The 25,678-nt window shown below is 35.6% G+C and overlaps 2 protein-coding genes and 1 long non-coding RNA gene across 7 annotated transcripts in view; 2 read left to right on the top strand and 1 right to left on the bottom strand.

The window, feature by feature from the left end:
* MXI1 (MAX interactor 1, dimerization protein) overlaps nt 1-8,503 on the top strand; it is an 86,934-nt gene extending 78,431 nt beyond the window's left edge. For 4 of the 5 annotated variants that reach the window (XM_032225513.1, XM_032225515.1, XM_032225517.1 and 1 more), the window contains one exon: nt 342-8,503. In XM_032225513.1, the coding sequence (XP_032081404.1) occupies nt 342-505 (164 nt within the window). In that variant the 3' untranslated portion in view covers nt 506-8,503. The remainder of the gene's footprint in view (nt 1-341) is intronic. The other variant, XM_032225514.1, reaches the window with a different exon arrangement.
* Nucleotides 6,707-22,405, bottom strand: SMNDC1 (survival motor neuron domain containing 1). Its single transcript, XM_032225518.1, has 6 exons — nt 22,258-22,405; nt 18,450-18,569; nt 15,561-15,703; nt 12,896-13,057; nt 10,988-11,141; nt 6,707-10,238 (listed from the first exon to the last, which is right to left on the bottom strand). Exons 2-6 carry the CDS (start codon nt 18,567-18,569, stop codon nt 10,101-10,103), a joined length of 717 nt encoding a protein of 238 aa, XP_032081409.1. The 5' UTR covers nt 22,258-22,405; the 3' UTR covers nt 6,707-10,100.
* LOC116514081 lies at nt 12,998-14,156 on the top strand. Its single transcript, XR_004256072.1, has 2 exons — nt 12,998-13,084; nt 13,810-14,156. It is a non-coding gene; the product is annotated as an uncharacterized LOC116514081 (long non-coding RNA).
* Nucleotides 22,406-25,678: the final 3,273 nt, after the last annotated feature.

Below are 25,678 nucleotides of genomic sequence, written 5' to 3'. Positions count from 1 at the left end.
ATCTCTTGTAATTCTTTCAAAATTCTTATCAATATCACAATGCACTTTTCTCTCTTTTGTTCTTCATTTTTTTTCAAAGATTTCACCACACAACTGTACAATAACTCCTCAGGACATTGCTGGAATAAACCTAGATCAGGCCTGTCAAAGTGGTGACCAGAGATGGCCTGTGCAGGCCATGCCCACCCAAGCTCCACAAAGGCAAAAAACATCACTATAGGTCACAATAAGGCCCGCAATGCAAGCGGGTTTGACACCCCGATCTAGATTCTTCAGGCAGGGATGGTCTTAAATAAACTTGCTCTGATACTAACTTGAGGCTCTTTTTTTTCCCCCCCCAGAAGAAATTGAAGTGGATGTGGAAAGCACAGAGTTCTCCCATGGAGACGTGGATGATATCAGCACAACCAGTACGAGTGACATTGATGATCACAGCAGCTTGCAGAGCATTGGGAGCGATGAGGGTTACTCCAGCGCTAGTGTCAAGCTCTCCTTCACTTCCTAGAGCCTGGTGCTAGAGCAGAGCAACTGGTTTCTTTGGAGCAACTGAGTTTCATTTGGCAGAGCTCTCAAGATACAGTATTTTTCTTACCCAACCCACCCTTCAACAGCTAAGCTTGGACAGACACAACTTTAGAATAGCTCCATGGGTCCATGGAAGAGTGGGGACCTAGCAGGGGAACCAATTAGTCTTTATCTGACCATAACCCAAATTTTTTGACTTAGTGCTAAACTTCAGTTAATTTCAAATTCAGGACACCGTTCCAGTTACATATAGCTGGACTGAGATTTTTCCATCAGCAGTGGATACCTATATTGAAAGATGGATTGGATGGGAAACTTGGCTGTTCAGGTGCTTGCTTTTTAATTTGTCACCATTGGGGGGGGGGTTCCCCCTCCTTATGTTCAAACTTAACAAACTTGTTATAAGACCCTTGTGGTGCTAATAATAAATAATATAAAGTATGTCCAATATCTATGATAATCTAGCATATCTGGGATAGCTGTATGTTTTTCCCAAATAATGGGAAAAAGTAGCCAAGGTGATATAGTTCATTGGATGAACCACTTCCAATGCATTTGCACAATACTTTGAAGGGTTTTTTTTAAAGCTCCATTTTAAATTTCTTTAAATTCCATCAATGATTTTTTTTATTTTTTTTCTTCAATATAACTAAGCAGCTAAATAGTTTTCCTGTAGCTTCACCAGCAAAAGTTAGTCCAGTCAGCATCTTTTATTAACTGGGTATCTCCAGCCATCTTTAATCATTACCATCTGAGAAATGTAATAATAGCAAGATGTTCTGCTTATAGCTCAATGTTTCAGCTGGACTTGGTTTCAAGGCAAAAAACTTGGGCTATACGATTTTACCACTAGATTATTGAGTTGTAGCAGCCACCACAGGTGCAACCATGGTCTGGATTCAGTGGCTGAATTAGAATGATTCTCCTGTTAGAGGGCGAGAGACAGACCAGCCTGTAAAACAAGTGATGATGTGCAAAAAAGACACAAGACTCCATTCTGAGCCACAGTTACCTTTTTTTTCTTTTGCAAATTATTTTGATAAAGCTTTGTAAAAGTTGTTTGGGTGAGATAACCTACACGTGACAATGTATTTTTAGATCTCCTAGACATGATCTTGCAAACCTTTTATAATTAACACCAATTGAAAGGGACTTGTTTTCCTGCTGCCATGCACAAGAGGAACAGGGACTCCTTCTTGGGTTTTATGGCTCTACCTTTTGGATTCCCTTTGCAGACTTTGGTACCTGGATTCCTAATATAATCTTGGGTTCATAGCTAAGAAGCATCTCAATTTAACAATCTGCTAGGTTGATTCCAATTTCTCCTGAGCAGAAACTGTTGTTTTGCAGTTAAAGAATAAGATTGTATCCAATGTTTTTATCATTGTTTTTATTTTGAACTTTCTAACCTGCACTTTGAGGTCTTTGCTTTTCTTTAAGCTTTTTAACCACAGAGATACTTATTACTGTTCCTTTACCCAGTTTAAACTTTATTCTTTATTTTGAGACTTCATCTATGACACTTATTTGAGAATATTGTTTGGGAGGGGTAGTAATTTGCCTGTTCCCCAATTACTAAGGGAAAAAACTGAAAAGTAAAAAAAAATGCTTTATAAACTCATAACTTATTGCTGATTATAATTACTGGTTGTTAATTTCAGTCCTGTAGATCTTTAATTTTATTGTTTAGATAGGACTGGGTGACAAAAAAATAAAACAAAATAACCTCATTTAGCAGTACAGTGGAATTGTGTTTAAATGTTAGCATATGTTTCTGCTTAATAGTAGCACTTTAATACCATTAAACATTTCTGTATCTGAAATACGTTTGTTCTGCCATGTTGGTCACTCATGAGACTTTAGAATACTCATGTTGTTTGTGCCTGAAAAAAACCCTCCATTGGCCATGTGATTAGATACCCCAAATTACTTCTCCTGTAGATCTTGTCTTAGTACTGTTATGTTGTGTGATTTAACTCCAATGTGTTAGGCATTTACCCCAGAGCTATTATTATATTGTATAACGTACCACTTTAGGACCTGTGTCATGTATTAGAGACATCATGCTGCCAGGTTTTATAGTGTGTTCATAGCTGGGGTTTTAATTCTTATGTTCATTAAAATCTGGTTGCAGTTACACATCTCTCCTATGGAACTAAAACTACTAAGTAACACCAGTTTATATGGTAACCTCTCCCTCTAGTGGCTGATATAGGAATTGTTAGTTTTAGTTAATGAGAGTAAAGAGTAAGAGTAAGAACTTTTTATAATTCTGAAGCCTATTAAATATGGCTAGTTGTCTTAGTACAATTTGGTGGGATGGCAAGAATGATAGCTGAAAATTCAAATGAGCTGTCACTCCCAATCTACGATTTCTTATCCCAGCAAAATAAACTTGTTTCTGTGAATTCAGCTGCAGAAACTTACTTAAAAGTGTGTGTTTTCTCGAAGCAGAAAGACCTGACTTCAAATTTTAATGGTGTCTTCACTATCCCACTGGGTCTTAGTGTGTTAGAACTAGAAAGGCTGGATAATCAGTTGTAACACACTATCAATACAGGGGAAAAGCAGGAACGGGATGAGAAGCCTTGCATTGAGAAAATCATTTCAGGAAAAGGCTGAAGGAACAGCCTTGACGTAAAGTCTGAAAAGTGTGCGTCAAAGAATGCACAGCTTTGATTAATACGATCTTAAATTAAGATCATGTAAAAATGATTCTGCACCAATTCATTCCCAATAAATTATGTTTAGTCCTAATGCAAAACCGTTTAATCAGTCACCTTATGTCATTGGACATCCATTTGTCTGAAATGGTATAGGGGTTCCTGCCTCAGTAGGGGATTGGAGTAGAAGACTTCCAAGGTCCCTTCCAACTCTGTTCTGTTCATAACTTTCTTTGATGTATTTGACTTGGTAAATAAGAAACTATAATCCAGATAGACATCTCTGGAAATAATACTCTTTCCATTTTACAAAGTGGGAAAAAAGTGTTATACCATTTATTAAGTAGGATGTACTGCAGCCTGTCATAATTTATTGCAAGGACATACTATATATTTTTCATAAATGTAAAACCATAGCCTTCATTATCCTTTTGTTTTGGGGTGTTATACTTGTTCCTTATCTTCAATTCACAACCTTGTATATTATTTTTTCCACCATACAAAAATTGGATTCTCGTTTGGAATATAATCCTATGCAAGTTTACTTAAGAGATAAATCCCGCTATGCTCCATGGGACTTACTCCCATTTGTATCTGCATCAAATTAAGCCTTAGATTCAGACATGAGGTTGTATACACTTTTGCATTTAAAATGCAGGGTATTTTTTTTATATAATGGGAGTGGTTGTATCAGCATCCAAGCAGGGCAGTTTGAGGCAAACCCTATTTTTCTGCTTTGGAAAATCTCTTCGGAAGGTGGCATTAGCTTTGGAAATAAAAAAAATGCCACTATTTCAAAATCATCTATGTATCTTGATGTTAGCCACCTCAAAAGGCTAAATAAGAAATGCTATTCTCTTACATGTTATGCTTTTATAATAAGCAGTTCAGACAGCCATTCTAGTATGATCTGAAAGTCACATTCACTGATACATCATTCCAAATCTGTGCCCTTATCTTCTACTTGGCAATACTGTGTATATGAGAAGAATGATTCTGTATTTTAATGAAAAATAAAGATGCAAAAGAGGGCATTTATACTTGTTACATTCAAAAAGAAAACCAGGATTCCTATAGAGTTATTAAATTTTCACTTATGGTAAGTAAAATGGCTTACACTGATTCAGGCAGAGATGTTTTGTATTTCTAGGTCTACTAAGTGAAAATTTACGAGACTGAAACAGAATTTATATATATTTTATTTAAATATGTATATTGGATGTTTTTTATTGATTATTTGGAGAGGTATCCGCTGTATCTAAATTTACATCATTTGTGTCAATTTTTGTGAATGGTATAATTTGCAGTAAAAACTTCAGTTTATTAGATAAATTATAAGAGTCCAAATGAAAAATTCGTCTCTTACTTCAAAAATAAGTCAAAGGAAGGGTTTATTTACTATGTAATGCAGGCTATTTGAGTACTTTTTCCTTCATGGTTTCTTGGATCAAACTAGCGGGCTAAATTTAACTTTTTAACTTTGCTAAATTCTAGGATATTGTAACTTGTTTTACCAACAAGTTTAATTATTTAAAAGTTCTGATTTTTAGAAGCCTGAAACCTGTCTTGGCTACTTTTATTTTCTTTCTCTTCAGTCTCCTTGTACAGAAGAGTGGGGGAATTCACTTATATCCATATACCAATTCAGTTGGGCATATACCAAAAAGTGGATATAGGGTTGCATACTTATATGAAATAAAAGAAGCAAAGACAAATAAGTAGGCTTCAGAAAGCAGAAACATTTAGTATATGTTAATCAGGTCAATACTTTTTAGGAATTTATTAAACAGGCTTAACTGGAAGCAATAGTTAAATCACTTTTCATTCAGACATATCCATTCTGTTTATCTCACTCTGAACAGGTAGTTTTTAACCTTATGACTATTTATTTAAGACTAAGCAAAGTCATGCTGGCGTTGAAAAGTGACTTACACCTGGTTCTCACACCATTGCAGTGTTCATACAGTCATGTAAGCAAAATTTGGACACTTGACAACCAGCACTTATATAGGACAACTATAACATTCTGGGGTCATATGGTTACCCTTTGCAACGTTCCCAGGGGGTTCCAGCAAGCAAAGTCAAGAGGGAAGATATATTTGCTTAATTACCACAGCGAAAAGGTTTAAAATCAGATGCAACTCATTTATTGCTTAGTGATAAAAGTACTGTTCCCAATTGTGGTCGTAAATTGAAGAGTACCTGTCCTACATCAATTGGTAAATATAATATCTACCGGTATCCAAAACATAATTTGGAAGAGTTTATTTCTTTGTGTACACTGGCTGACATTTCCTTACAAAAAAAGGAATGCTTAAAAAAATGTCAGCATTACCAGCATTATTATTATTATTATTATTATTATTATTATTATTATTATTATTATTTGCAGCTATTTTACTAAGAAGACTCATGATTTTATTATTTAGCTGGTTAAATCAGAAAACATATAAAGAATGCTTAACGTGCTAAAACGTTTTTTTTAATGAATTCTAAAGATCCCTTAAACGTCGTGCACATCTTTTCAAAAATAGCTAAGACACAAATACAGTATACTAAAGTAGTTCTAGATAATATCAGTTGGAAGTACCTCACTTTATTATGTAAATGCTTCCCTGTGCTTCAGATATTGCTATATCTTTGGTATTCTTCCCCATCCTGCAATAACACGTACAATACAGGGTTTTGTTTTGAAATGTTCTATCTCAGGGCCAGTTCATATTAGCACTGGACAAAGTAACTAAAAATACACTGATCACTTTTTTGAGATATGAGTCAATGGTTCTGCCTTTAGAAGCTTTCAAAAATAATTACTATCCTGTGTTATGCCAAAGGTTGAATTTATTAACAATAGTGTGGCAGAAATGGTCTGAAGAAATGGCAGGATTTTCTAGTGGTTATTACTTTGAGTCTATGGCATGCATTGATCAGTTCACTCAATCTGTACTTTTATTTAGGGTATCTATAAAAGTTGAAATAATAAGGCAAATAAAGACCAACAGGGTAAGACCCTATGACTACAAATAACTTGAATATCCTTAATTCTAACCACTGTATTTATATTTTATTTCTAGCAGCAAAAGAAACTTAAGAAACCAAATACAATGATCCCTAAAAATATAGAATAATAAAATTATTAAACCCCCATGAAGGAGCTTCATTAGGCTACTTGCTAATAGTACTTAAATACACGTTACATACAAGTCAGGAAGTTGAAAGCCAATTTACTGTATCTAACACTACCAATTTCAGCTAATTTATTAAGGGAGAGTATACAAAGCTGCAATTGGTCATAATGAGGTCAATATATGCAGGGTTTTTTTTCTCCATGGTAGCTTGCTGGCTGTTTTAAATTGCTTATTAAGCTCCATTTGGAGTACATATCAAGTGGATGCAAGCTAGCATCATGTAGGTATAAAATGTTTATCTATTACAATAAATATGTAATTCCAATAAATAGCAAGATATTTTTACAGACAAAATTACTCTGGCAGTGCTGACAATGTTTTTATTGAAATTAGCTGGTGCACAATTCTGCATTTACTTCCATTAACTTGCTTTTTAAAATCACAGTTGCTAGAAATTACTTTCCATGTATTCTTTTCCTCAACTACCACACCATGTAGATCCTGGATTTGTAAAGATTATTCTTGCTAAACTGAAGTACATAAACCCTGCTTGTTATGTTGAAACCTACTCATAGCAAAGGATATAATTCTAGTATGACATCTTAGTTGGAAAACTCCAAGATGTTTTCTTGATTCCTAGCAAAAAAAAAAACTTTTACTGTTTTGCTACTTAAACAAGCTAATGAAATTGCAATATAATCTTACTAGCAATAATTTGCAGTTATAATGACGGAAAGTAAATACAATGCAGGACCTTAAATCTAATGCACACATTTTATCTTATATTATGTTAACATGTATCTAATGCAAAAATTAGGGTTGTGCCACTATGTTATTCAGATATTTATCAGAAGGAAAAAAAAATCAGGATTTTTTTTCAGTTTTTAATACATTATGGAATTCTTTTGCAATCTTTAAAGGGGTAAATCACATGGTGCTGTGATTCTACATAGTACTATGATATTGCACTAGTCTAAAAATGCAATTCCAATCTTAAACAAATGTATCCTGAACAAATACTGCACATTTTGACCACGTATGAACTTCAGTGCAAGCTCATTTTTAACGTGTCTTCTATCATTGTTTCAATTCCCTTGAACTTCCTGAACTATGGCAGTTATATATTGACTCTATAGCCAACTGGTATTTTGAGGATTTGACAGCTACAAAACATCCCAATAAATCTTTAATAAGCAGATTGACCAGTGCTAGTCTATAAAACAATACCGAAATGCTGATTGCATCTCTCTATCTGTAATGGTGCAGGGACGGTGCTGACAACACTGTTGCATTTTCATCATTGTAAACACAATTCTTTTGTTTGTGGCCATCTATATTAACTTGTTTAAATATATAAATAAATTTTATGACCTTTTATTTCAAACAAGTTTGTTACTTTTCTACTTTCTGGTATCACCTATATTAATAGAAGTTCCCAAAACACAACAGTGCTTAAATCCAGTGCTCAATGCTTTGAGAATTACAACGTAGCATTTCACATGGGTGCAGCAGCATCTGTGCTGGACGCTCCTGCCTATGTTGGGTTGCATGCTCAACATCTATAAAACAGATTAATTGCAAGTTAGTTTTCCCCCAGCATTCTCAGAGGAGCAAATTTCATGATGAATCACAAGTTGCTTTTGAAGTGGTTTCTAAGATATAACAAAATTTTGTAAAGAAGCAATAGCTCAAGACCTATTCTGGATATAAGAATTAGTTAGACTCAGAACCTAAGCTCCTTTCGTGAATTCAGCTGTGTTTGTTCTTTTCCAACAATTCTAGCGCTATGTATTTCAAAAACTACTTTTCCCAAATAAAGAAGGTACTTATTTATCCATAAAATATTTTATAACACAAAGTTTGCAACTATGTTGTTCAGTTAGTACCCAAAGGCTCAAAATATAGTCAGGTCCAGGCCATATGATACCTTTATAAGAGCATTTTCCTCATAAATGGTAAAATCTACCAGGATTACCCATTTCTCCTCCACTTTAGTGATGCTAAATCAACTTCTATTAAATCATTTTAACAAGGTTTTATGGACATAGCAAACAGATTTTAAACACTTTATTTTAATAAAAGTTACATACAAAACTCAGATCAACACAGTAATAAAAATTATTTTACCTTTTTGCTGAAGGGAAGAATCTATAGGTGGATTATAATCTATTAGTTAGGGATTTAAATGCAGATAAACTGGCAGACTTTCACTAATGAATGTATCAACAAGTATTGATGTTACCTGATTTTAATTCAGAAAACAAATTACAAAAGGGAACTACAATGTAACAGACATAAGCAATGACGGCCAGATTAATGAGCAAGAATTACTTCTGAATTATTTAATAAGAGTAATAACTAAATTCACTCTTGTTCATTAACACCATATTTTACAAAAATATTTATCTACACTGTATACAGGGCTATACATTAACTTTTTCTCTCAAACACATTTGCAAGATTAAAAGATGTCATTACTACCCTAAGCATTACACACAGCGAAGGGAAGCAATTTCATCCAGAAGAGACAAGAATGCTTGAACATTTACACATGGTTTTCCAGATAAAATCAAGAATGTTCAGCTAAATACAGATGGATTGTGGCATTATTGGGAGACAACACCAACTATACTTAAGTATAGCTGGATCAACTGTAAAACTGAGTAAGCAGTAAATGACTCTTCGCAGTATGTTAAATTACTGCATCACAATAAGCCATTAAATTTTCAATGGAAATAACTTACAAATGTATAATTCATATCTCCCAGTTTTAAAGTGCTAGTCCATCCTTGAAAATTATTGAGGAAAACGTAGGCAGCTCATAACTAAATCCTTATTAACCTTAACTTCTATAAATATACTTTCCAGTTTGCCAGTGCTAAGCATGTTTCTTTCTAAAGAGATATCCTGCTTTTTTCCAGACTTACAAAATTTGGTCTTTAGAAACGCAATACAGTTCCTAATATTTTTCACTCCACAGAGAGAAAAGAAAACTCACTGTCACTCATGAGTTTTTTTTAACTAAAACAAAATGTTTGGCAGGTTTCTAAGCTACTCCATACTCAATATTAAGGTCTCATATGTAGTTAGGGTGGGGGAATCTCCAAGTTCTTGTAACAGGTTTGGACTGACTTAGGAAGTTATGATACATTTTGATACTAGTTAAACCATTGGATAATCACACAGCACTAATGAAAGGATGTGTGATTTGGGACCAAACCCTCGTCTTGAGGAAACAGTCATTGTTAAGCATAAATTCTGTTTAGCTATCTTTTCCAAGATTGTAGGTATAGGGTTTTGCTTTTTCAGATGAAAAACCCTTCCTATCAGCACATTCCAGTCTATATTTAATCAGAGTAAAATCCCAATAAATATTTCAACTGAATTATTTCTGAACAAATAAAAAAACAATAGTGCTCTTGTAGGAAGGTAACAGGACTGTTAGACATCAAACAGAACAAAACTATGGGATAATTACTTTATTATATCCTTGTTTGCTTGGCAGTATTCTTAGTATGTGCCTGAGCAAAGACACTGAATCAGATTGAAGGCTTCAAAATATTGCAAAGGGCATTCCTTCAATACACTAACTTGTGCATATCTATACAAAATCTTAGAACAATAACGGGGTCATCTGAATATCTGTAATAATTAAGGCTTGTACCAGCAAAAGCCAAGTGATGGCAACACCATTTTCATTATGCACCAATTGTTTACTGTTAGAAAAATATAACAATAAAAAGATAAATGTAAAGCCCTGCAAATATGACAATTTCCCCCTTAATTACTGGGGCATCAAATGTCTGACATTATACTTTGATGTATCTTGATACTGTGTCATAGGTTTGTCTGCAATTCCACAAGTCCCAACGCCAACCTTTCCTGTAACGCTCTCAGGAGAAGCAAAGATGCTCCGCTTTACCTATGGAACAAATTAAAAATACATCTTTAATTACTTTCAAAATGCAACAAATAATAATTACTATATTAATAATGTAGTTGATCAGTGATTAAGCATTCCTGAATCATATACATTTATCTATTTGGCTTATTTTTATGCAAAGAGATTGATTAAATTATATTTCACTGGGCCACAAAAAACTTAACAATCTGAGATACACAAAACATCATTATGGATTATAACAGAATAAAAGCCTTGTCATGCAAAACATTTCAAATTAAAAATGTTCTGTGAACAGGTTCCTTTGATTATTTTGGAAATATTCTGAACTCAAAATAACAGGTTCAAATTCAAACTACAGAGCTATTCTAAATACCAAATAACTCTGGGGTGATCACTACATCTATTTTAGTCTCAGAACTACTGGAATTCAAAATATTTTGCTTACCTCTTTACCCTAAAGCTTTATAATCCTGCATCTTTAACTTTTCTATTAATTTATCTTGTAAAATTGCAAATTACCCCAAACTGGTAAAAGTATGAAAAAAATGCTATTACGAAATCTCTATATTTCTTTTGGAAAGATTTTCAGGAAATGATTTGTCATTTCTTTCTTATAAGGCTGAAAGAAAATGGCTGGTTCAAAGTCACCTAGTTGGCTCTTTGTGCCTAAGACAAAACTAAGAGTCACGATCCGGTTTCCAGCCTAGTGACCATCACAGCAACCTGGTTGTCATAACTCTATACCTCCAATGCACTAAGATACATACCTGGCCTTTTTTGTTTTTTGAATATGCTCTATTGTTGAACTGCTGCCATTTGACTTTCTGATCTTCTCGTTCTTGTTCTAGTTCTTTGATACGCTGGGCCTTTTTCAAAGCTTTCTTCTTTTTATATTCTCGTTGCTGAGCAATCATTTCTTTTCTAAAAAGTAAAATATCACTGAAGGTTACTTAGGTAGTTCATAACCTAGTTACCTAACCTAATTTGTTATAAATTCACTTTTATTCTCAGACACGTAGACAAAAGCAAGGATACACTCATTAAGAGAGTCTCACCTTGGACTAGGTGAATGTAAAGACAAACTCAGTACAATGGGCTTCAGCTGTCCACGCCTATTTCATTCTCCAGCTGCAGAGAGTGCTGTCATTCCTTCTGTAAAGCAATCTGTGCATTGCAAGTTTCAATAAAGCACAGCAATCCTACTTTCATACACTACTAACAAAGCTCTTTTAGAAGTCAGCTGAAACTAGTCAGTTACTTCTTGCAAATGGAACAACTCTAGAACTAATTCAAAATTTGTTCCAAGGTAAGTACATTTTTTCACAAGCCTAAAGCACTTTTGTATAGAAAATATTTAATCCTGATTGAGTGTTACAGAATTTCTTTTATTCATCAAATTCTTATTAAAAAACTTCAGCCATAGAGCAAACACAAGCCTTACAGTTAATAGCATTTGTTATAGTCCAATCTTTCTGAACTTGGAATAAATTCCATTATCCACAGGCAGGATCAAAATACAGAAGGCTGATTTGAACAGTCAACATAATCCTGTATTTAGGTGCTGCACATTCACAGTTCCAAAGTAGTAGATGCCTGTTTTGATTTTGCAAAAAAATAATATAAAACGTATGCCGTCCACTGATTAACAGGAAAAAAAATCACAAATGGCTGAAACTTCTTCACACCTCTACAGAATGGCATGATATTTGTTCACTGTTACATGTTTACTGAAATAATGAAAACTAATTTTAAAGAAACATGTAGAAAAGTTACAGGTAGATTCCTTAAATGCTGATTTATTTTAGAAAAGTGATTATAATTATAACAGCTTACTATTGGTTACATTTTGCCAACTTCTATTTATTGTAAGGTATTTAATAAAAAAGAAATCTGTACAAAAGGAAGGTGGTGGAAGTGATGATGGTGACAATAAGGATTTTCTCTTCCCAATTCACATTCATATCTTGACAAAGCCAATGGATTCCTATATCAGGAACCGGTGATCTATGAGTGGAGTTTTCTAAGGGGAAACCTCATGGCTCTTTGAGAAGATTAATGCACTGCAGTGGGCAACAACTAGTTTTCACAAGTTTGCTTGGGTGGCTGCAACCAACTTCCAAACGGAATGCCCTTCAACAGGTCTCAATGTTTACCTGGCACTATGGCAGAATAGAGAAGATGGCAAAAAGAACAGCACCAATGTTACATAATGATGTAAGTTACAACACACTGCAGGCCTCCATAGTGTCATAGTTTCTGTGTGGAAATGAGCCGCAGCAGATGAACAAAATCCTATGATTAGATGATACATCTATCATTTCCACTTCACCCCACCCCCAAGTTGTCTTTGTATATTACAAAGCAACGCAGCCCTTTTACAGTTCTGCAAACAATTCACAAACTTCCCCTGCCCATTTGAAGGTGATTCAGGGGGATTTTACTTTGTCTCATGCAGCCAAATTCAGCCCAAATTATCCTGCTTAGTACAGTCTGCTACATATATAGCCTGAACACCTACATGGGTTTGGATTTCTTTTTTCTTTTAAAAAAATATTTATCTTCAACCTTATCTATATGTAATCTCTGAATGAGAATACCCATCAACATTTCAATTGCAGGACTTTTTTTAGATTGATACCATGCAATAAACGATAGAAACAATTTCCATCACTTACTTGGACATAGGCTTGTTGCCACTATCTTCCTTTGTTTTTCTTCCCTCTTCCACAGGCTTCAAATTGAGTAGAGGTGTGACTTCAGCATTACCATATCCTGAGAACGTGATTGCAGCTGTACCATTCTCTTCATCTATCTCTTCAATTTCAGCTTCATAACACCTGTAAAGATATCATGGCTGTAAGCATGTGAGTAAAGGTTTAAGATTCAACCCTGCAAAATTTAAACATGCAATGATTACATTTCAATATATTTCTGATTGACAGTGGATTGAAATAGACAATGTAATTCTGAGAGTTATTCTTTTATGGCATTCATTTACATTTACTTTCTCAGCATGAGTTAACTCATGTTGATACTAACCCTATAGAATAAAATAGGATTTATTTCTGAGCAATTATGTATAGGATTCCACTATTAAACTCTAAATTAACAATTATCACAATGACATATCTCTTCCTAGAAATAAAGACAGAATTACCGATATTCAAAGAACATACTTAAGAAAATCATGACAATAATTGTGATCTATTAGTGGCAATAATATAAAGGTGGTTATCCAATTTTTTTCTGTCACATCACTCAAAATAATCTAATATAATCATACGTTAAAATATGTATATATGTATTTTGTAAGTGTACAATTCACACTCCAAACTGCATACTGCTTCCCTAATTTATTTATATTCTATTTTATTATTTTATAAACAACTCAAGATGGCAAACATACTAATATTCCTCCTTCCTATCTTTTTCCTCATGAAAACTCTGTGAGGTGAATTGGACTGAGACTGGTCCAAAATCAGACAGTTCTCATGCCTAAGGCAGGACTATAATTCAGTCTCCTGGTTTCTAGTCTGATGCCTTAGCTACTAGATTAACTGGCTGTAATACCTTTTTTTTTTGCTCTCAGGAATACCCGAGGAATTGTACAGTCTATCTGATCTTAGTTAAGGTTGAAGAAATTCTCCTGGTCAAAATGGACTCTTTAGCTTCAAAAAAATTCAGGTACCCATTTCAGCCCCAGAAAAATCTTGGCTGCTCCTAAATCAAGTCATTCTCATTTTGAATTCTGCAATGCACCAATTTTTCTTTCCTATTCGACTAAGCCATCTCAAAAGTCTAAACAGTTTAGTTCAACATACTAGAGTGACCCTTGACACTCTACTCTCTGCAGCTTTTGGAAACTGCAAATGCGATCTATACTTCAGTGGCCATAAGGAAACTGGACATTGAAACTATGTCATCTAAGTAACAAAAATAGAAACCAACACATAACAGAATTGTTATTGTTGAGAGAAAAGGATGCAAGATGAGGGCATATTATATTTAATCAATAAAATGAATAAAACAGTAATTTCCTTCAGATGGAAGAATTCAATATGCCACTAAAAAGGCAGCTCATTAATATTAGCATTAAGCTCAGGAATCAAAGCTTGTCTTTTGCTCACTCCATCATAAAGTGAGTCTTTTAGGGTAAAAAGAATACTCTCCAGCTGCAATATTCCCTTCCCTAATTATTTTGGAGAAAGAAATACTCCTGTCAGAGATTTGGTTTGATGCCTTCAACTATGTCTGCTCCCTACAATGTAGGTAGTCCTCAACTTATGACCACAGTTGAGACCAGAATTTCCCTTGTTAAGCATGACAATTGTTAAGTGAGTCATACCCAATTTTACAACTTTTTGACATGTTAAGCAAATCACTGTAGTTGTTAACTGAATCATGTGGTTGTTAAGTGAATCAGACTTCTGTCATTGACTTTGTCAGAGGCTAATTGGGAAGGGTGCAGGTGGGGATCACATGGTTCCAGGATTCTGCAACTGTTGCATGATTTTGGGTTACTGCAACTGTAGCATGCCAGTTGCCAAGCACCCAAATTTTGATCACATGTCTACATCAGTTGTAAGCATGAGAACTGGTTGTAAGTCACTATTTTCTATGCCGTTGTAATTCTGAATGGTCATAAATGAATGGTTGTAAGTTTAGGACTACCTGGGAATCGCAGGAGGACTGAGCCTTATAATGGCGCCAAAGCAACACAGAGAGAAGACATTTTTCTAAGTACCATTCTTCTGTATGAACATAACATTAAACAAAGTAATCTGCCATTTCTGAGCCCAATCCTCTCATTTTAAAAAAAAATGTGTTTGTTATAAAGAAAGAAAAATTGGCATGGACAGCAGATTCTTCTTTGGCTTCTTCCCTTCTGATATGCACTACACTTTTCCCATGGCTCCATTTTTTTTCTCCAAATCATAGTTTTAGCATTTTCCTCTCAATTAGTAATGAAAAGTGTTATCACTCCATTACTGTATTCCAAATTTTATTAGAAATTGTACTAATATAGACTATAGACTAAGCAAAATTGGGAGTTTACTAACACTATATATTCCCAAATAATCTATTTGTTAAGATACATATTTATACCTGCACTCCCTTTAACTAGCCATCCTCACCTTGGTACTCTCCATACTTTGGTCATTATACTGGCTGATGACAAATTATAATTTAAAAGACACCAGGACTGACTGTACGTTACTATTTTTGCCAAGCTGGTGTTTACCATGATGGAGACGGGGAGAATATAAACCAAAGGGAAGTATCTTACCATGAAATTGTATTATTTCATGTAACTGTACAGAACTTGTTTTCTACACTTACTGTCCATCTTCACTCCATATTGCCATACATCTGTCTCCAACTTTCCAAGTGTGACTGGGGAGGGCAGACGCAGAACTATCAGAATTTGCAAGAGTTTCTGAAGGTTGTGTTGAAAGGAGGTCTTTAGTTAGTTCTATAACTTCCTGATGGCAGAAAAAAGCAACAATTTAAACATTAAGTATCTCTCCCTTATCCCCACAACTTTTGAAAAGTATTTACCAACTGCAGTGTATATAATAACAGTCTGAAAGGACACAAAACTTTATTTACAGTACAATATTTCAAAGTCAATCCCTAAAAGGTGCCCCAAAGTCAATGAGATAGCAAATACAGCCGTCTGCAGCCCTTAAAGTAGCAGCATCTCTTTACTAGGAAAATATGGTCAACCTGCCAACTACTGCATGACTCATGTAACAACGGCCTTTTCCTATTTCTAGGAAAAGACTTGCTTGTTTTAATGAAAGGCACTCATGTCTCCGTAGACTTTTAAGTAACTTTAGAATTGAATCTGAAATATTACATAGCCTAGCCTTTTTTGAATATTTCTTTATTTGAATATCACACTATGTTCATATATAAACAATTTTGTATAAATATCTCATTCTGTATTCATATCATTATATTTCAGCTAATATAACAGAAGCAGAAAGAATAAGAAATAAGAAAAGTATTCTGGGTTGATTTTTTTTACATTTTTTATTAAAAATAAATAGGCACAAAATATCTATGTATTCTAGGAAGCAGCAAAATAGAAATTTTAATATATACAAAACATACTTCAATAAAATAGGTAGTAGAACTGGGATTTCCAGATTCTGTGCTAAAGCAGGAATAACCAAACTTTTAAATGTACGTTACACACACCATATTTTTCACACTATAAGACTATAAGATGCACCTAGGTTTAGAGGAGGAAAACAAGAAAAAAATTATCAGGCAGAGCCTGAAAGGACCACAGACAGGTGTCCTCTCATGAGCCAGCTCTTGACTCTTGCACTGTGGAAAGGAGACAGAAGAGACGGCAATGACAAAGACAGAAGAAGCAGGGTTCAGCACTGTAAAAGGAGTCCACCACTGTGGCCCGGCTGCTATTCACCAAAGGACCAGCACAGTCCACTTTTTGGGGCGGGGGGGGAGTGCATCTTATAGAGGAAAAAATATGGTGTGTGTGTGTGTGTGTGTGTGTAACGTAAAAAAAGTTTTAAAACAGTTTTAAATAGAACATCTATAAAAAAAACTATTGTACCTGCAATTTTAACAGCTTATCATTACCTACTGAAGGTACACAACATAATCTTTCCACAACTAGTTGGGTCCAGCTATGTTGGAGCTACCTATCTACACCAGTGTTTTTTAAAGTGTGGGGTGCAACCCAGAGGCTGTGAATGACCCACTGCAATTTTTTTTAAAAGAAGGATTGACCAGGTGTGAAGATCCAAGGCTTCTATGCAAAACTCTGACCTATTACAGGAGTAGGAGAGAGATTTACAAGAATAAATCTAAAAGGGAAATGTCAATATTGGACTTATGTCACTGGATTGGGAGAGAATATAAAAGAAACTTGTAACTTGCCAGCTTTATGAAAATTGAAACATTAACAACACAGTAACAGAATTGATTTAAGGCAATACAAACCTACTTCTTTCTTCTTTTCCCCAATTTTTGAGTTAAACTGACTACTTTCAAAATGAAACCCAGCTTTTACCAATTATGAAACAAACAAGTCACCCTTCTCATCAAAAACAAGGCTTTAAATTTTATTGGGTCCTTTTGCTTATTTCCAATGCAATGGTTTCTATTGAAGTTGTTTTAATTGATGTATGTGTAAAATTGTAATGATTAAAAGTGGCATATTTTGCGAAGCTTTAACTCCAATGAAATAATTAATTTTATTTCAGCAGGGATCCTAAAAGATAACAGTTTGGAAAAGGCTATAGTGCATGAAAAAAATGTCAAATAACTGTTTTTGAAATATTGATCAAATCTGACCCAATGAAAGGGGAAAAAAGAAATAGATGCAAAAATGGATATAAACAGAATATTTTCATACAAAAATATTTAAATAATTTTGTCTTCACTATTACTCATTTTTTTAAAAATGTACTCTATTATGACTCTCACCCTGCTGTGTTTTATGCACCTTGAAGTTGAACTACAATTAATTCAAATGTTAGTTACCTTTGAAATACAAGCTACACAGCATTTAAAAAAATGTAAAGAACTCACAAAGCCTATGTGGTTTCAGAATCTTACCATTTGAATATATTTTCTTTAGTAAGCACATCACACATTAAACAATCCCTGCTTAACTGACTGCTGTAGGATAGTATAACTGGGGATATTTTAACACTCAAGAAAGATACTGTGAAAAATGACTCATTAAAAATAGGTCAGAAAGATGGCAAATACTAGCTTAAAATGTGTTTTCAATATGCTCTTAGAAGAAAATTAAAATGATACTTTGTATAATGTATAATACTAAACTAGACTTCAAAATATTTTTATAATCATACTTATGCGATTGTAGACTACAATCCCTTTAAGCAGATGGTAGCCCTAGTTCTTCTGAAGCTAATTTAATAAGAAAATGTTATTAATATCTACATAATAATTTACTACTTTATACTTAATTGAGCCTTAATCTTATTTTGGAACACATTCTGATTAAGATACTACTATAACAAACATAAAAACATAAGTAGTTCCTTGTTAGTTCGGACCTCTGGACCATCTACTCCAGCAGTCTCTCTTAGTGGCTAACCAACTTCACAAAGATACCCACTAGTCTCCTAGCAGATGGTCTTCAGAAGCAGTCAAATACAATTCTACAGAGCTCTTCTCTATATAGGAAACATTCAATTAGCAAATTTATTTCTTCTCAGTTCTCACCTGCAAATCTTTCTTGAGTTTTAATAAATCTTCATTATCTCCATTTCCTGTCAAAGCAGCTTCAACTTGCTGTAACTGAGCTTTATAACTAGCTAATTGTTTTGCCAGGTCTTCTGACATCTACAAAAATAAAAAGAAGCTATAATATAAATCAAATTAATTGTATGTATAATTTAATGGCCATATTATTCATTTATTTATTAAGAATTTTATTTCAAGCCCCTTGTTTTTCTGTATTTGAGACCATAAGATAAAATGAATTGAGATTATCAGGCTGAATACTATAAATCTTTGTAATTAGCATAGTTAGTAATTATGAAAGAATAATATAAATTTATATATTATTGTATGGTTATTTATACATCAACCTCAGTATGTTGATATTCGAACTACAACTGGACATGATTAAAAATGATTTAATATTAAAAATCCCAATAGAAATAAAATAGTTTTATTAGCACTATACAGATGCTCAAAAGTTTAACATACAAACTTATCTTCTTTGTTAAAAAAATTAAATAACATTTAAGAGAAAAATATGGGTAAAGCAGACATTGTTTCAGAAGATATTAGAAAAATCCATTTTTACATTAATTAGACTCAAGTTCCATATGACGTAGATTTGAGAGACATAGATTTATTTGGCTACAAGAGACTAATTCTTTTAATTCTGGTAATAACCACAAAAACAAAACCTATAATTACCTTTCTACTACCAATTTGTAGGTCTATAAAAAGCCTTTTGCATACACAAACATTTTCTGCCTAGAATGAAAACAGTGCTGCTTGATAGGCTCCCACCCTCCCCCTTTCTCTCTCTCTCTCACACTCACTCACTTTCTGTCTCCCTCACTCACACACACACACATATAGATACACATACTGTGGTCACCTTGTTGAGTGTTCCAATCACATTTGAAACATTCAACAACTGGCCTGCATTTATGATTTTTTGCAGCATTCTGCAGTCATAGCAATAGCAGTAGACTTAGGACCAAAATACATGGTTAAAAGTACCTGGCAGTGGCATTTTTCCCTGGGGGGCTCCGCAGAACATCCTAAGACCAATGCCACCACATCTCCCCTCTTCAGGGACAGGTCCTCTTCAGAAGGACATGGCCCCGCTGGTTCCCCTCATGTTCATCTTCTGGCTGCGGCTCCACACCATAGAAAACATAGGCGTGTGCATGCCACGTGCAATTACAGTCCAGAGCACAACCAAATCCCCTCTCCCAACTGGCCCTTCCTCCCTTGGAGGGCTTCGGAGGAAAACTTCTGCAGAAGCCCAGGCAAGTGACAACAAGTTCCCGCCGTTAACGAAGATTCCGAGGCTATAATTGTGTGTGGGGGAGTGCGCACGGGCCTATGTTTTCTATGGCGTGGAGCCTTGCCGAGGCTCTGCGCAGCTGGTGATGACTCCGGAGACTATCTGGGATGGGCTCCAGAGTCATCACCAGCTGCGCAGAGCCTCGGCACGGCTCCACGCCGTGGAAAACATAGGCGCGCACCCCCCCCATACAATTACAGCCTCAGAGAACTTGTTCTCACTCATCCAGGCTTCTGCAGAAGCTTCCCCATGAAGCCCTCTGAGGGAGGAAGGGCCAGTTGGGAGAGACTTTGGTTCTGCTCCGGGCTGTAATTGTGTGGGGCGTGTGTGCGCCTATGTTTTCCATGGCGTGGGGCTGCGGCTGGAAGGCGAGAAACGTGAAGGGGACCAGCGGGGCCTTGTCCTTCTGAAGAGGACCTGTCCCGAAGAGGGCAGATGTGGTGGCATCGGTCTTGGGATGTTTTGCGGAGCCCCCCAGGGAACAACACCACGGGGGATGGCTTTTTAACTAGGCGGCTGTCAGAGAGAAGAAGGCAGCGTGTGCCCGTGTCTTAGGCGACCCCTGTGAAAGAGGTCGCGACCCACAGGTTGAGAATCCTTGCTCTATAAGGATACATGGTATTTCCTTTCTTCCCATATTTAACCTTTTGAAATCAGGAAATCACCGTTTTGAACAAAAAGTCCAAAAGTATTATTGCCTGACCCCTGATCAAACAGATCAATTTTGCCATTTCTGCTAACTCCATTATCTTGACAATCCATTTCTTCCACTCTACATATTTCAAACTTTGCTCATAATCTTACTTCAGTTACCAGGTAAAAATCCAATCTCTCACAAGTCTTTCCTAATTGGCTATCCATAAAGTTCTGGTATTATTTCAATGTTAATCTTTAATATTCCTTCCATCATTATATGTATTTGTATCCAATGTTTTGACTGTTTCACAACTCCACTGTACATAGTCAAATGACACTTCACGTTTTCCATATTTCCCACATTAGTTGAAAGAATCTTTATATATCCATTTTTTCCCCTAGGGTCATAATGATAGGAGCTCTAATACAAAACCTTTGGAGAAATGAAGCTATCTATCCCAAGTTTAGACAGACACTGGATTGCCTGCTTTTCATTATTTAAAATAGTGTGTAGTCATTTGTCAAAGATTCAGTAAGAAATCCTAAATGTATAATACTGAAGCTTTTTATTTCACCATTCTTCCAATGCTAAGTTTCTAGCAAGGAAAACTCTTGCATTTTGTGTAATCCATAGAAACCTTACTTCCCAATCATAGATGTGGGGAACCATTGCCTTCCTGATGTTGCTGACAAGTAAAAGATAAAAAAGCTGGCATTCTGTCTCTAGGAATGTTTCATTTTCACCAATTCTTCTACTAGCCTGTAGGTAATAGATGGGACTGAGGCATCTGTTTCAAAAAGCACTGCTCACTTTGAAAACATAAAACCCAGTAGCAAATCAAATTCATCAATCTTTTATAAGTTAACACAAAAATGTAGCAGTCCTTCCTTTCAACCCGGATGTCAGACAGGAATGTAGTAGTAATAGTCCTTATAGTAATGACAAAGATAAAATATAAAAATATTAGAAATAGAAAATCAGTAAAAACCAAGCTGAAGTATTATGTACTGATAAAAGAGGCTGCAGTTAATTGTCAGCATCTAAAGTGTTATTACATATAGTTAATATGAATAGTTAATAATTAATAATACAGCTAATATTAATCATTTAAAAGGGGATTTGCCTGTGAAAAAATAACTATATAATTCACGAATTTGGCTTTATAGCAAACCTAGCTGCTATTTGCTGAAACACATAAACCTGCAAGTTTATTTAAGCCAGAATTACTTTTTTGTGGGGAGAGGGCAAAAAACAACGCACCCATTTTAAACGCTGTATGCCTGAATCTTATTCCATAGAAAACAAACGTGACCCCCTAGTTAAGTGCATTAAAGGCCCTTCATTATTTCTAAGTACAGCAAGTTACAAATGTATGTAACAAAGCAGGAAAAAATGCTTACAAAATCAGGAGCTGTGACAACAAAGATTCCACCGAGAACACAGTGGGAGAAAGAAGTAAACAAGGGAGACAGAACCAAAGGCATCTTTCGGAGGAGCTGCTTAATACGGGGGAAGGGATTAAGGAAGGAGGAAAGACGACGTCTATTTTCCCATAAACCTAAAAACCAGGAACAGGGTCCGAAGCGTCTGTCCCTGGATATTATTACTCCTGGGCTAAACTTGAAGGCTAACCGTCCCGGGAGTCCAAGGAGTGGGCCTAGGCAGAAGAGAGAATGCGCCAAGCACCGAAGAATACAGGCAGGAAAAGAGAAGGAGAGGCCTGAAAACTGGGGGAGAACAAAGACGGCTCCCCGCTCTCACAGAGGCAGGCGTTCAGAGCTCGTCCCTCCGTTCCCTTTGCGCCGAAATCGGGGAAGCGGACGGAGAAAAGGGCAGCCTCTCACCTTGGCTTTCGCACGCAGAAGGGCTTCTCTCCTTACTCCCGGAAGGCCTCACGGAAACTGCGCGCGCTTGCCTTCCTGCGGATCCTAGCGACCACGAACCACAAACCAGAGAACGGAAACCAACGCTCGCGAGAGCAAGCAAGGCCGAGAAACCGGCGTTCAAACGGAGCTCGGCTCACGTGACTCGGCGGAAGTGCAAAGGCGGGGGCTCCTTCTCCGCTCCGTCCCAATGTATTTCGGGTATTCAGGTAGCCATTTGTCCAGCCCTTCCTGTTGCGGGGGCGGGGGGCAGGGGGCGCAATGCCCAAAGAAACAACTAGCGCGATATGCGCAATAAAAGCACACCGATGCCTTTTAACCTTTGCGGTTTTTAAAGATCTATTCTTCGGTTGACAACCAGAAATAGAAAAGTAGTGGGAGGGAGACAGGATCAATACATTGTTTATGTCTGCTAGCAGAATAGAATAGAATTCTTTATTGCCAAGTGTGGACGCACAAGAAACTTGTCTTTGGTTGCCTATGCTCTCAGTGTACATAAAAGGAAAAAAAATAATTCATCTAGAATCATAACACTTAGTAAGAGTCATAGATTACTAATACACAATCAAGTCTTACTAGGAAACAAAACAATATAAATAGGAAAGATACAAGCAACATGGTTATAGTCATAAGTGGGAAGAATTAGGTAATAGGAAGGATGAGAAAGAATAACAGTATATACAGTCTTAGTAAATAGTTTGACAGTGTTGTGGGAATTAGTTGTTTAGCAGAGTGATGGCAATTGAGGAAAAACTGTCCTTGTGTCTAATTGTTCTGGTATGCAGTGCCCTATAGAGTCGCTTTGAAGGTAGAGATTGAAACAATTTATGTCCAGGTTGTGAGGGGTTCTAGATATTTTCTCAGTCTTCTTTTTGACTCGTGCACTATATAGGTCCACAATGGAAGGCAGGTTGGTAGCAATTGTTTTTTTTTTGCAGTTCTAATTATCCGTTGAAGTCTGGGTCTATCTTGTTGGGTTGCAGAGCCAAACTAGGCAGTTAGGTGCAGATGATAGATTAAATAATTCCTCTGTAGAACTGAATCAGCAGCTCTTTGGCCAGTTTGAGCTTTCTGAGTTGGTGCAGAAAGAACATTTTTGTTGTGCTTTTTTATGTTAAGTGTCCATTTTAAGTCTTGAGATAAGATAGAACCTAGAAACTTGAAGGTCTCTACTGTTGATCCTGTGTTGTCTAGTATTGTACGAAATGGTAGTATAGGAGGGTTTCTCCTGAAATCTACCACCATTTCTACGGTTTTGAGTGTGTTAGTTCAAGATTGTTCTGATTGCACCACAAAGCTAGTTGTTCAATCTCCCATCTGTATGCAGATTCATCATTGTCTCGAATGAGATCAATTACTGTTGTATCATCTGCAAACTTCAGTACTTTAACAGAGGGATCTTTTAAGATGCAGTCATTGGTGTATAGAAAGAAGAGAAATGGTAAGAGTACATAGTACTGGGGGAGGGACTGCTGTGCTATCACATGTATATCACATGTCCATCCAGTTGTGGGAATCAAGTGGGATATAAATTTAATAAATTATTATCTCCATCTTGATGTGATGCTGAAAGCTTTGTGGGTTGGATTAAACTGCTGCTTCAAAATTTTAATATTGTCAAAGATCAGTCTACCGTTGGGGGGAAAAGGAATTTTATTGTTATTTCTCTTAATGCATTCCACTGATTTGAAATGCAGGAAGAGGAATTAATAAATGAAATAAGAAAAATATTTTGTAGAGGATTGGATGAGCTTCGAGGGTGGATTGCTGCGGGACACTAGCTTTTTCCAAAGCCACCATCCATCTTTTACAGGGTATCCTGTAACAGGTTATCCTCTGGCATCCTCTCCTAACCCAACTGTGTGACAGAAGTAGACTCTCACAATCTGTACTGCTTTTATTGTAATAAAAAGTCAAAAAGCTGAAAGGGAAATATCTATTTTAGTATCCTTCCTAGTCATATGGCAACAGGGGCCTATTAAGGTGACTTAAGGAAATCAACTTTCTTCCCTCCTCTTCTTGGGAGATAACTAATCTCCCAACAGATAAACACAACCAAACTTAATTTTAAATAAAGGAAGTTAAAAGTGTAAAAATAAATGTTTCACTTGAAGTATTAAAGTGAAAATAGTGCTGATGAGAAATTCTAGAGCAGCTTAAATTAAGGTGAATAGCAGTTTGATTAAAGAAGAAAACTGCAACAGGACAAAGTAGTACTCAAAGTAGATCATAGGAGTTTTTGTCTAATATAGATAGACTTTCTCTATTTCCGTCTGAAGAGATAAGTATTTTTCATTATTGTTATCACTATCATCATCATCACAAGGAATTAACAAGAACATATGTCAACATTGACTTTAAAAATTCAGTTTCCTAATTAACACAGTATCTCTCCCTCAGGATGATGTCAGTTTTGAAATCTGCCTGAGAGGATGTATATTGGGAATGTCTTAAATTCTGCCAGATGGCAAGAAAATTACATGCCCATAACTAAGTGTCTCTGAAGCTAACATGGCATAAAAGAATTGAAGGGAAAAAGCCAGATCTTACAGGTCCAATTTCATTAATAAAATGTATGCAGAGAAATGAAGATATATATTTAATTACAAGAACATGAATAAAGGGTACTCTTGAACTGAAGTTATTACACACATAGGGAGATAAAGCTAAGCTTGTTAATAAATACTACTCTTGGGCATCAAAATTTTAGTAAGACAACAATGACACTTTTAGACAATTTAACAATTGAAAACTTGCATTCAAAGGTATGGTCTAAAAGCTATATTGGATAGAATTTGAATTTGAAATATATGAAGAAGTCCTAAACTGTAAAAATGTTGAAAAATTGTAAAGCTATAGGAAAAATGTTAAAATATGGATGAAGTTTACTTACAGAGTACCAGTGGTAGGTTTCAGTTTATTTTAGTACCGAGTGGGTGGGTGGAAACTCCCACCGCTGCTACCGGTTCACCCGATCCAGGGCGAACTGGCAGAAACCCACCTCTGCAGAGTACCTGTGTGACTTTTTAACTTGTGTGAAGACTGTTTCTAATGCTGAATATTGAAGAATGTATTATGTTATTAAAAAAGAAAATAGCATGAATAAATGCAATAACCGATGTGCACCTGGACAAGTGTCTGGCAGAATTCTGATGAAAGAATGGAGGAGTTAATAATGAGCAAATCTGGGGATGTAATATTGTTTTATAATGAATGGGATATAAAAACTAGATCTTTGCTCTTCAACATGTCATTGAAAATAGTATAGATGTGAAAGTTTATTGCATGCTTTGATTCAGAGGAAGCATATTGCAAAGTGAGTAGATTTGTTTAACTTCTTGTACTGAATAGTTTTGGTTATTAATTTTTTTGTGGAAAAATA

The sequence above is a fragment of the Thamnophis elegans genome, chromosome 10 (genome assembly GCF_009769535.1).
Source record: "Thamnophis elegans isolate rThaEle1 chromosome 10, rThaEle1.pri, whole genome shotgun sequence".
In the NCBI taxonomy this organism is placed as follows: domain Eukaryota; kingdom Metazoa; phylum Chordata; class Lepidosauria; order Squamata; family Colubridae; genus Thamnophis; species Thamnophis elegans.
The sequence above is the reverse complement of the archived record's forward strand: the minus strand, read 5'-3'. Positions and strand labels throughout refer to the sequence as shown.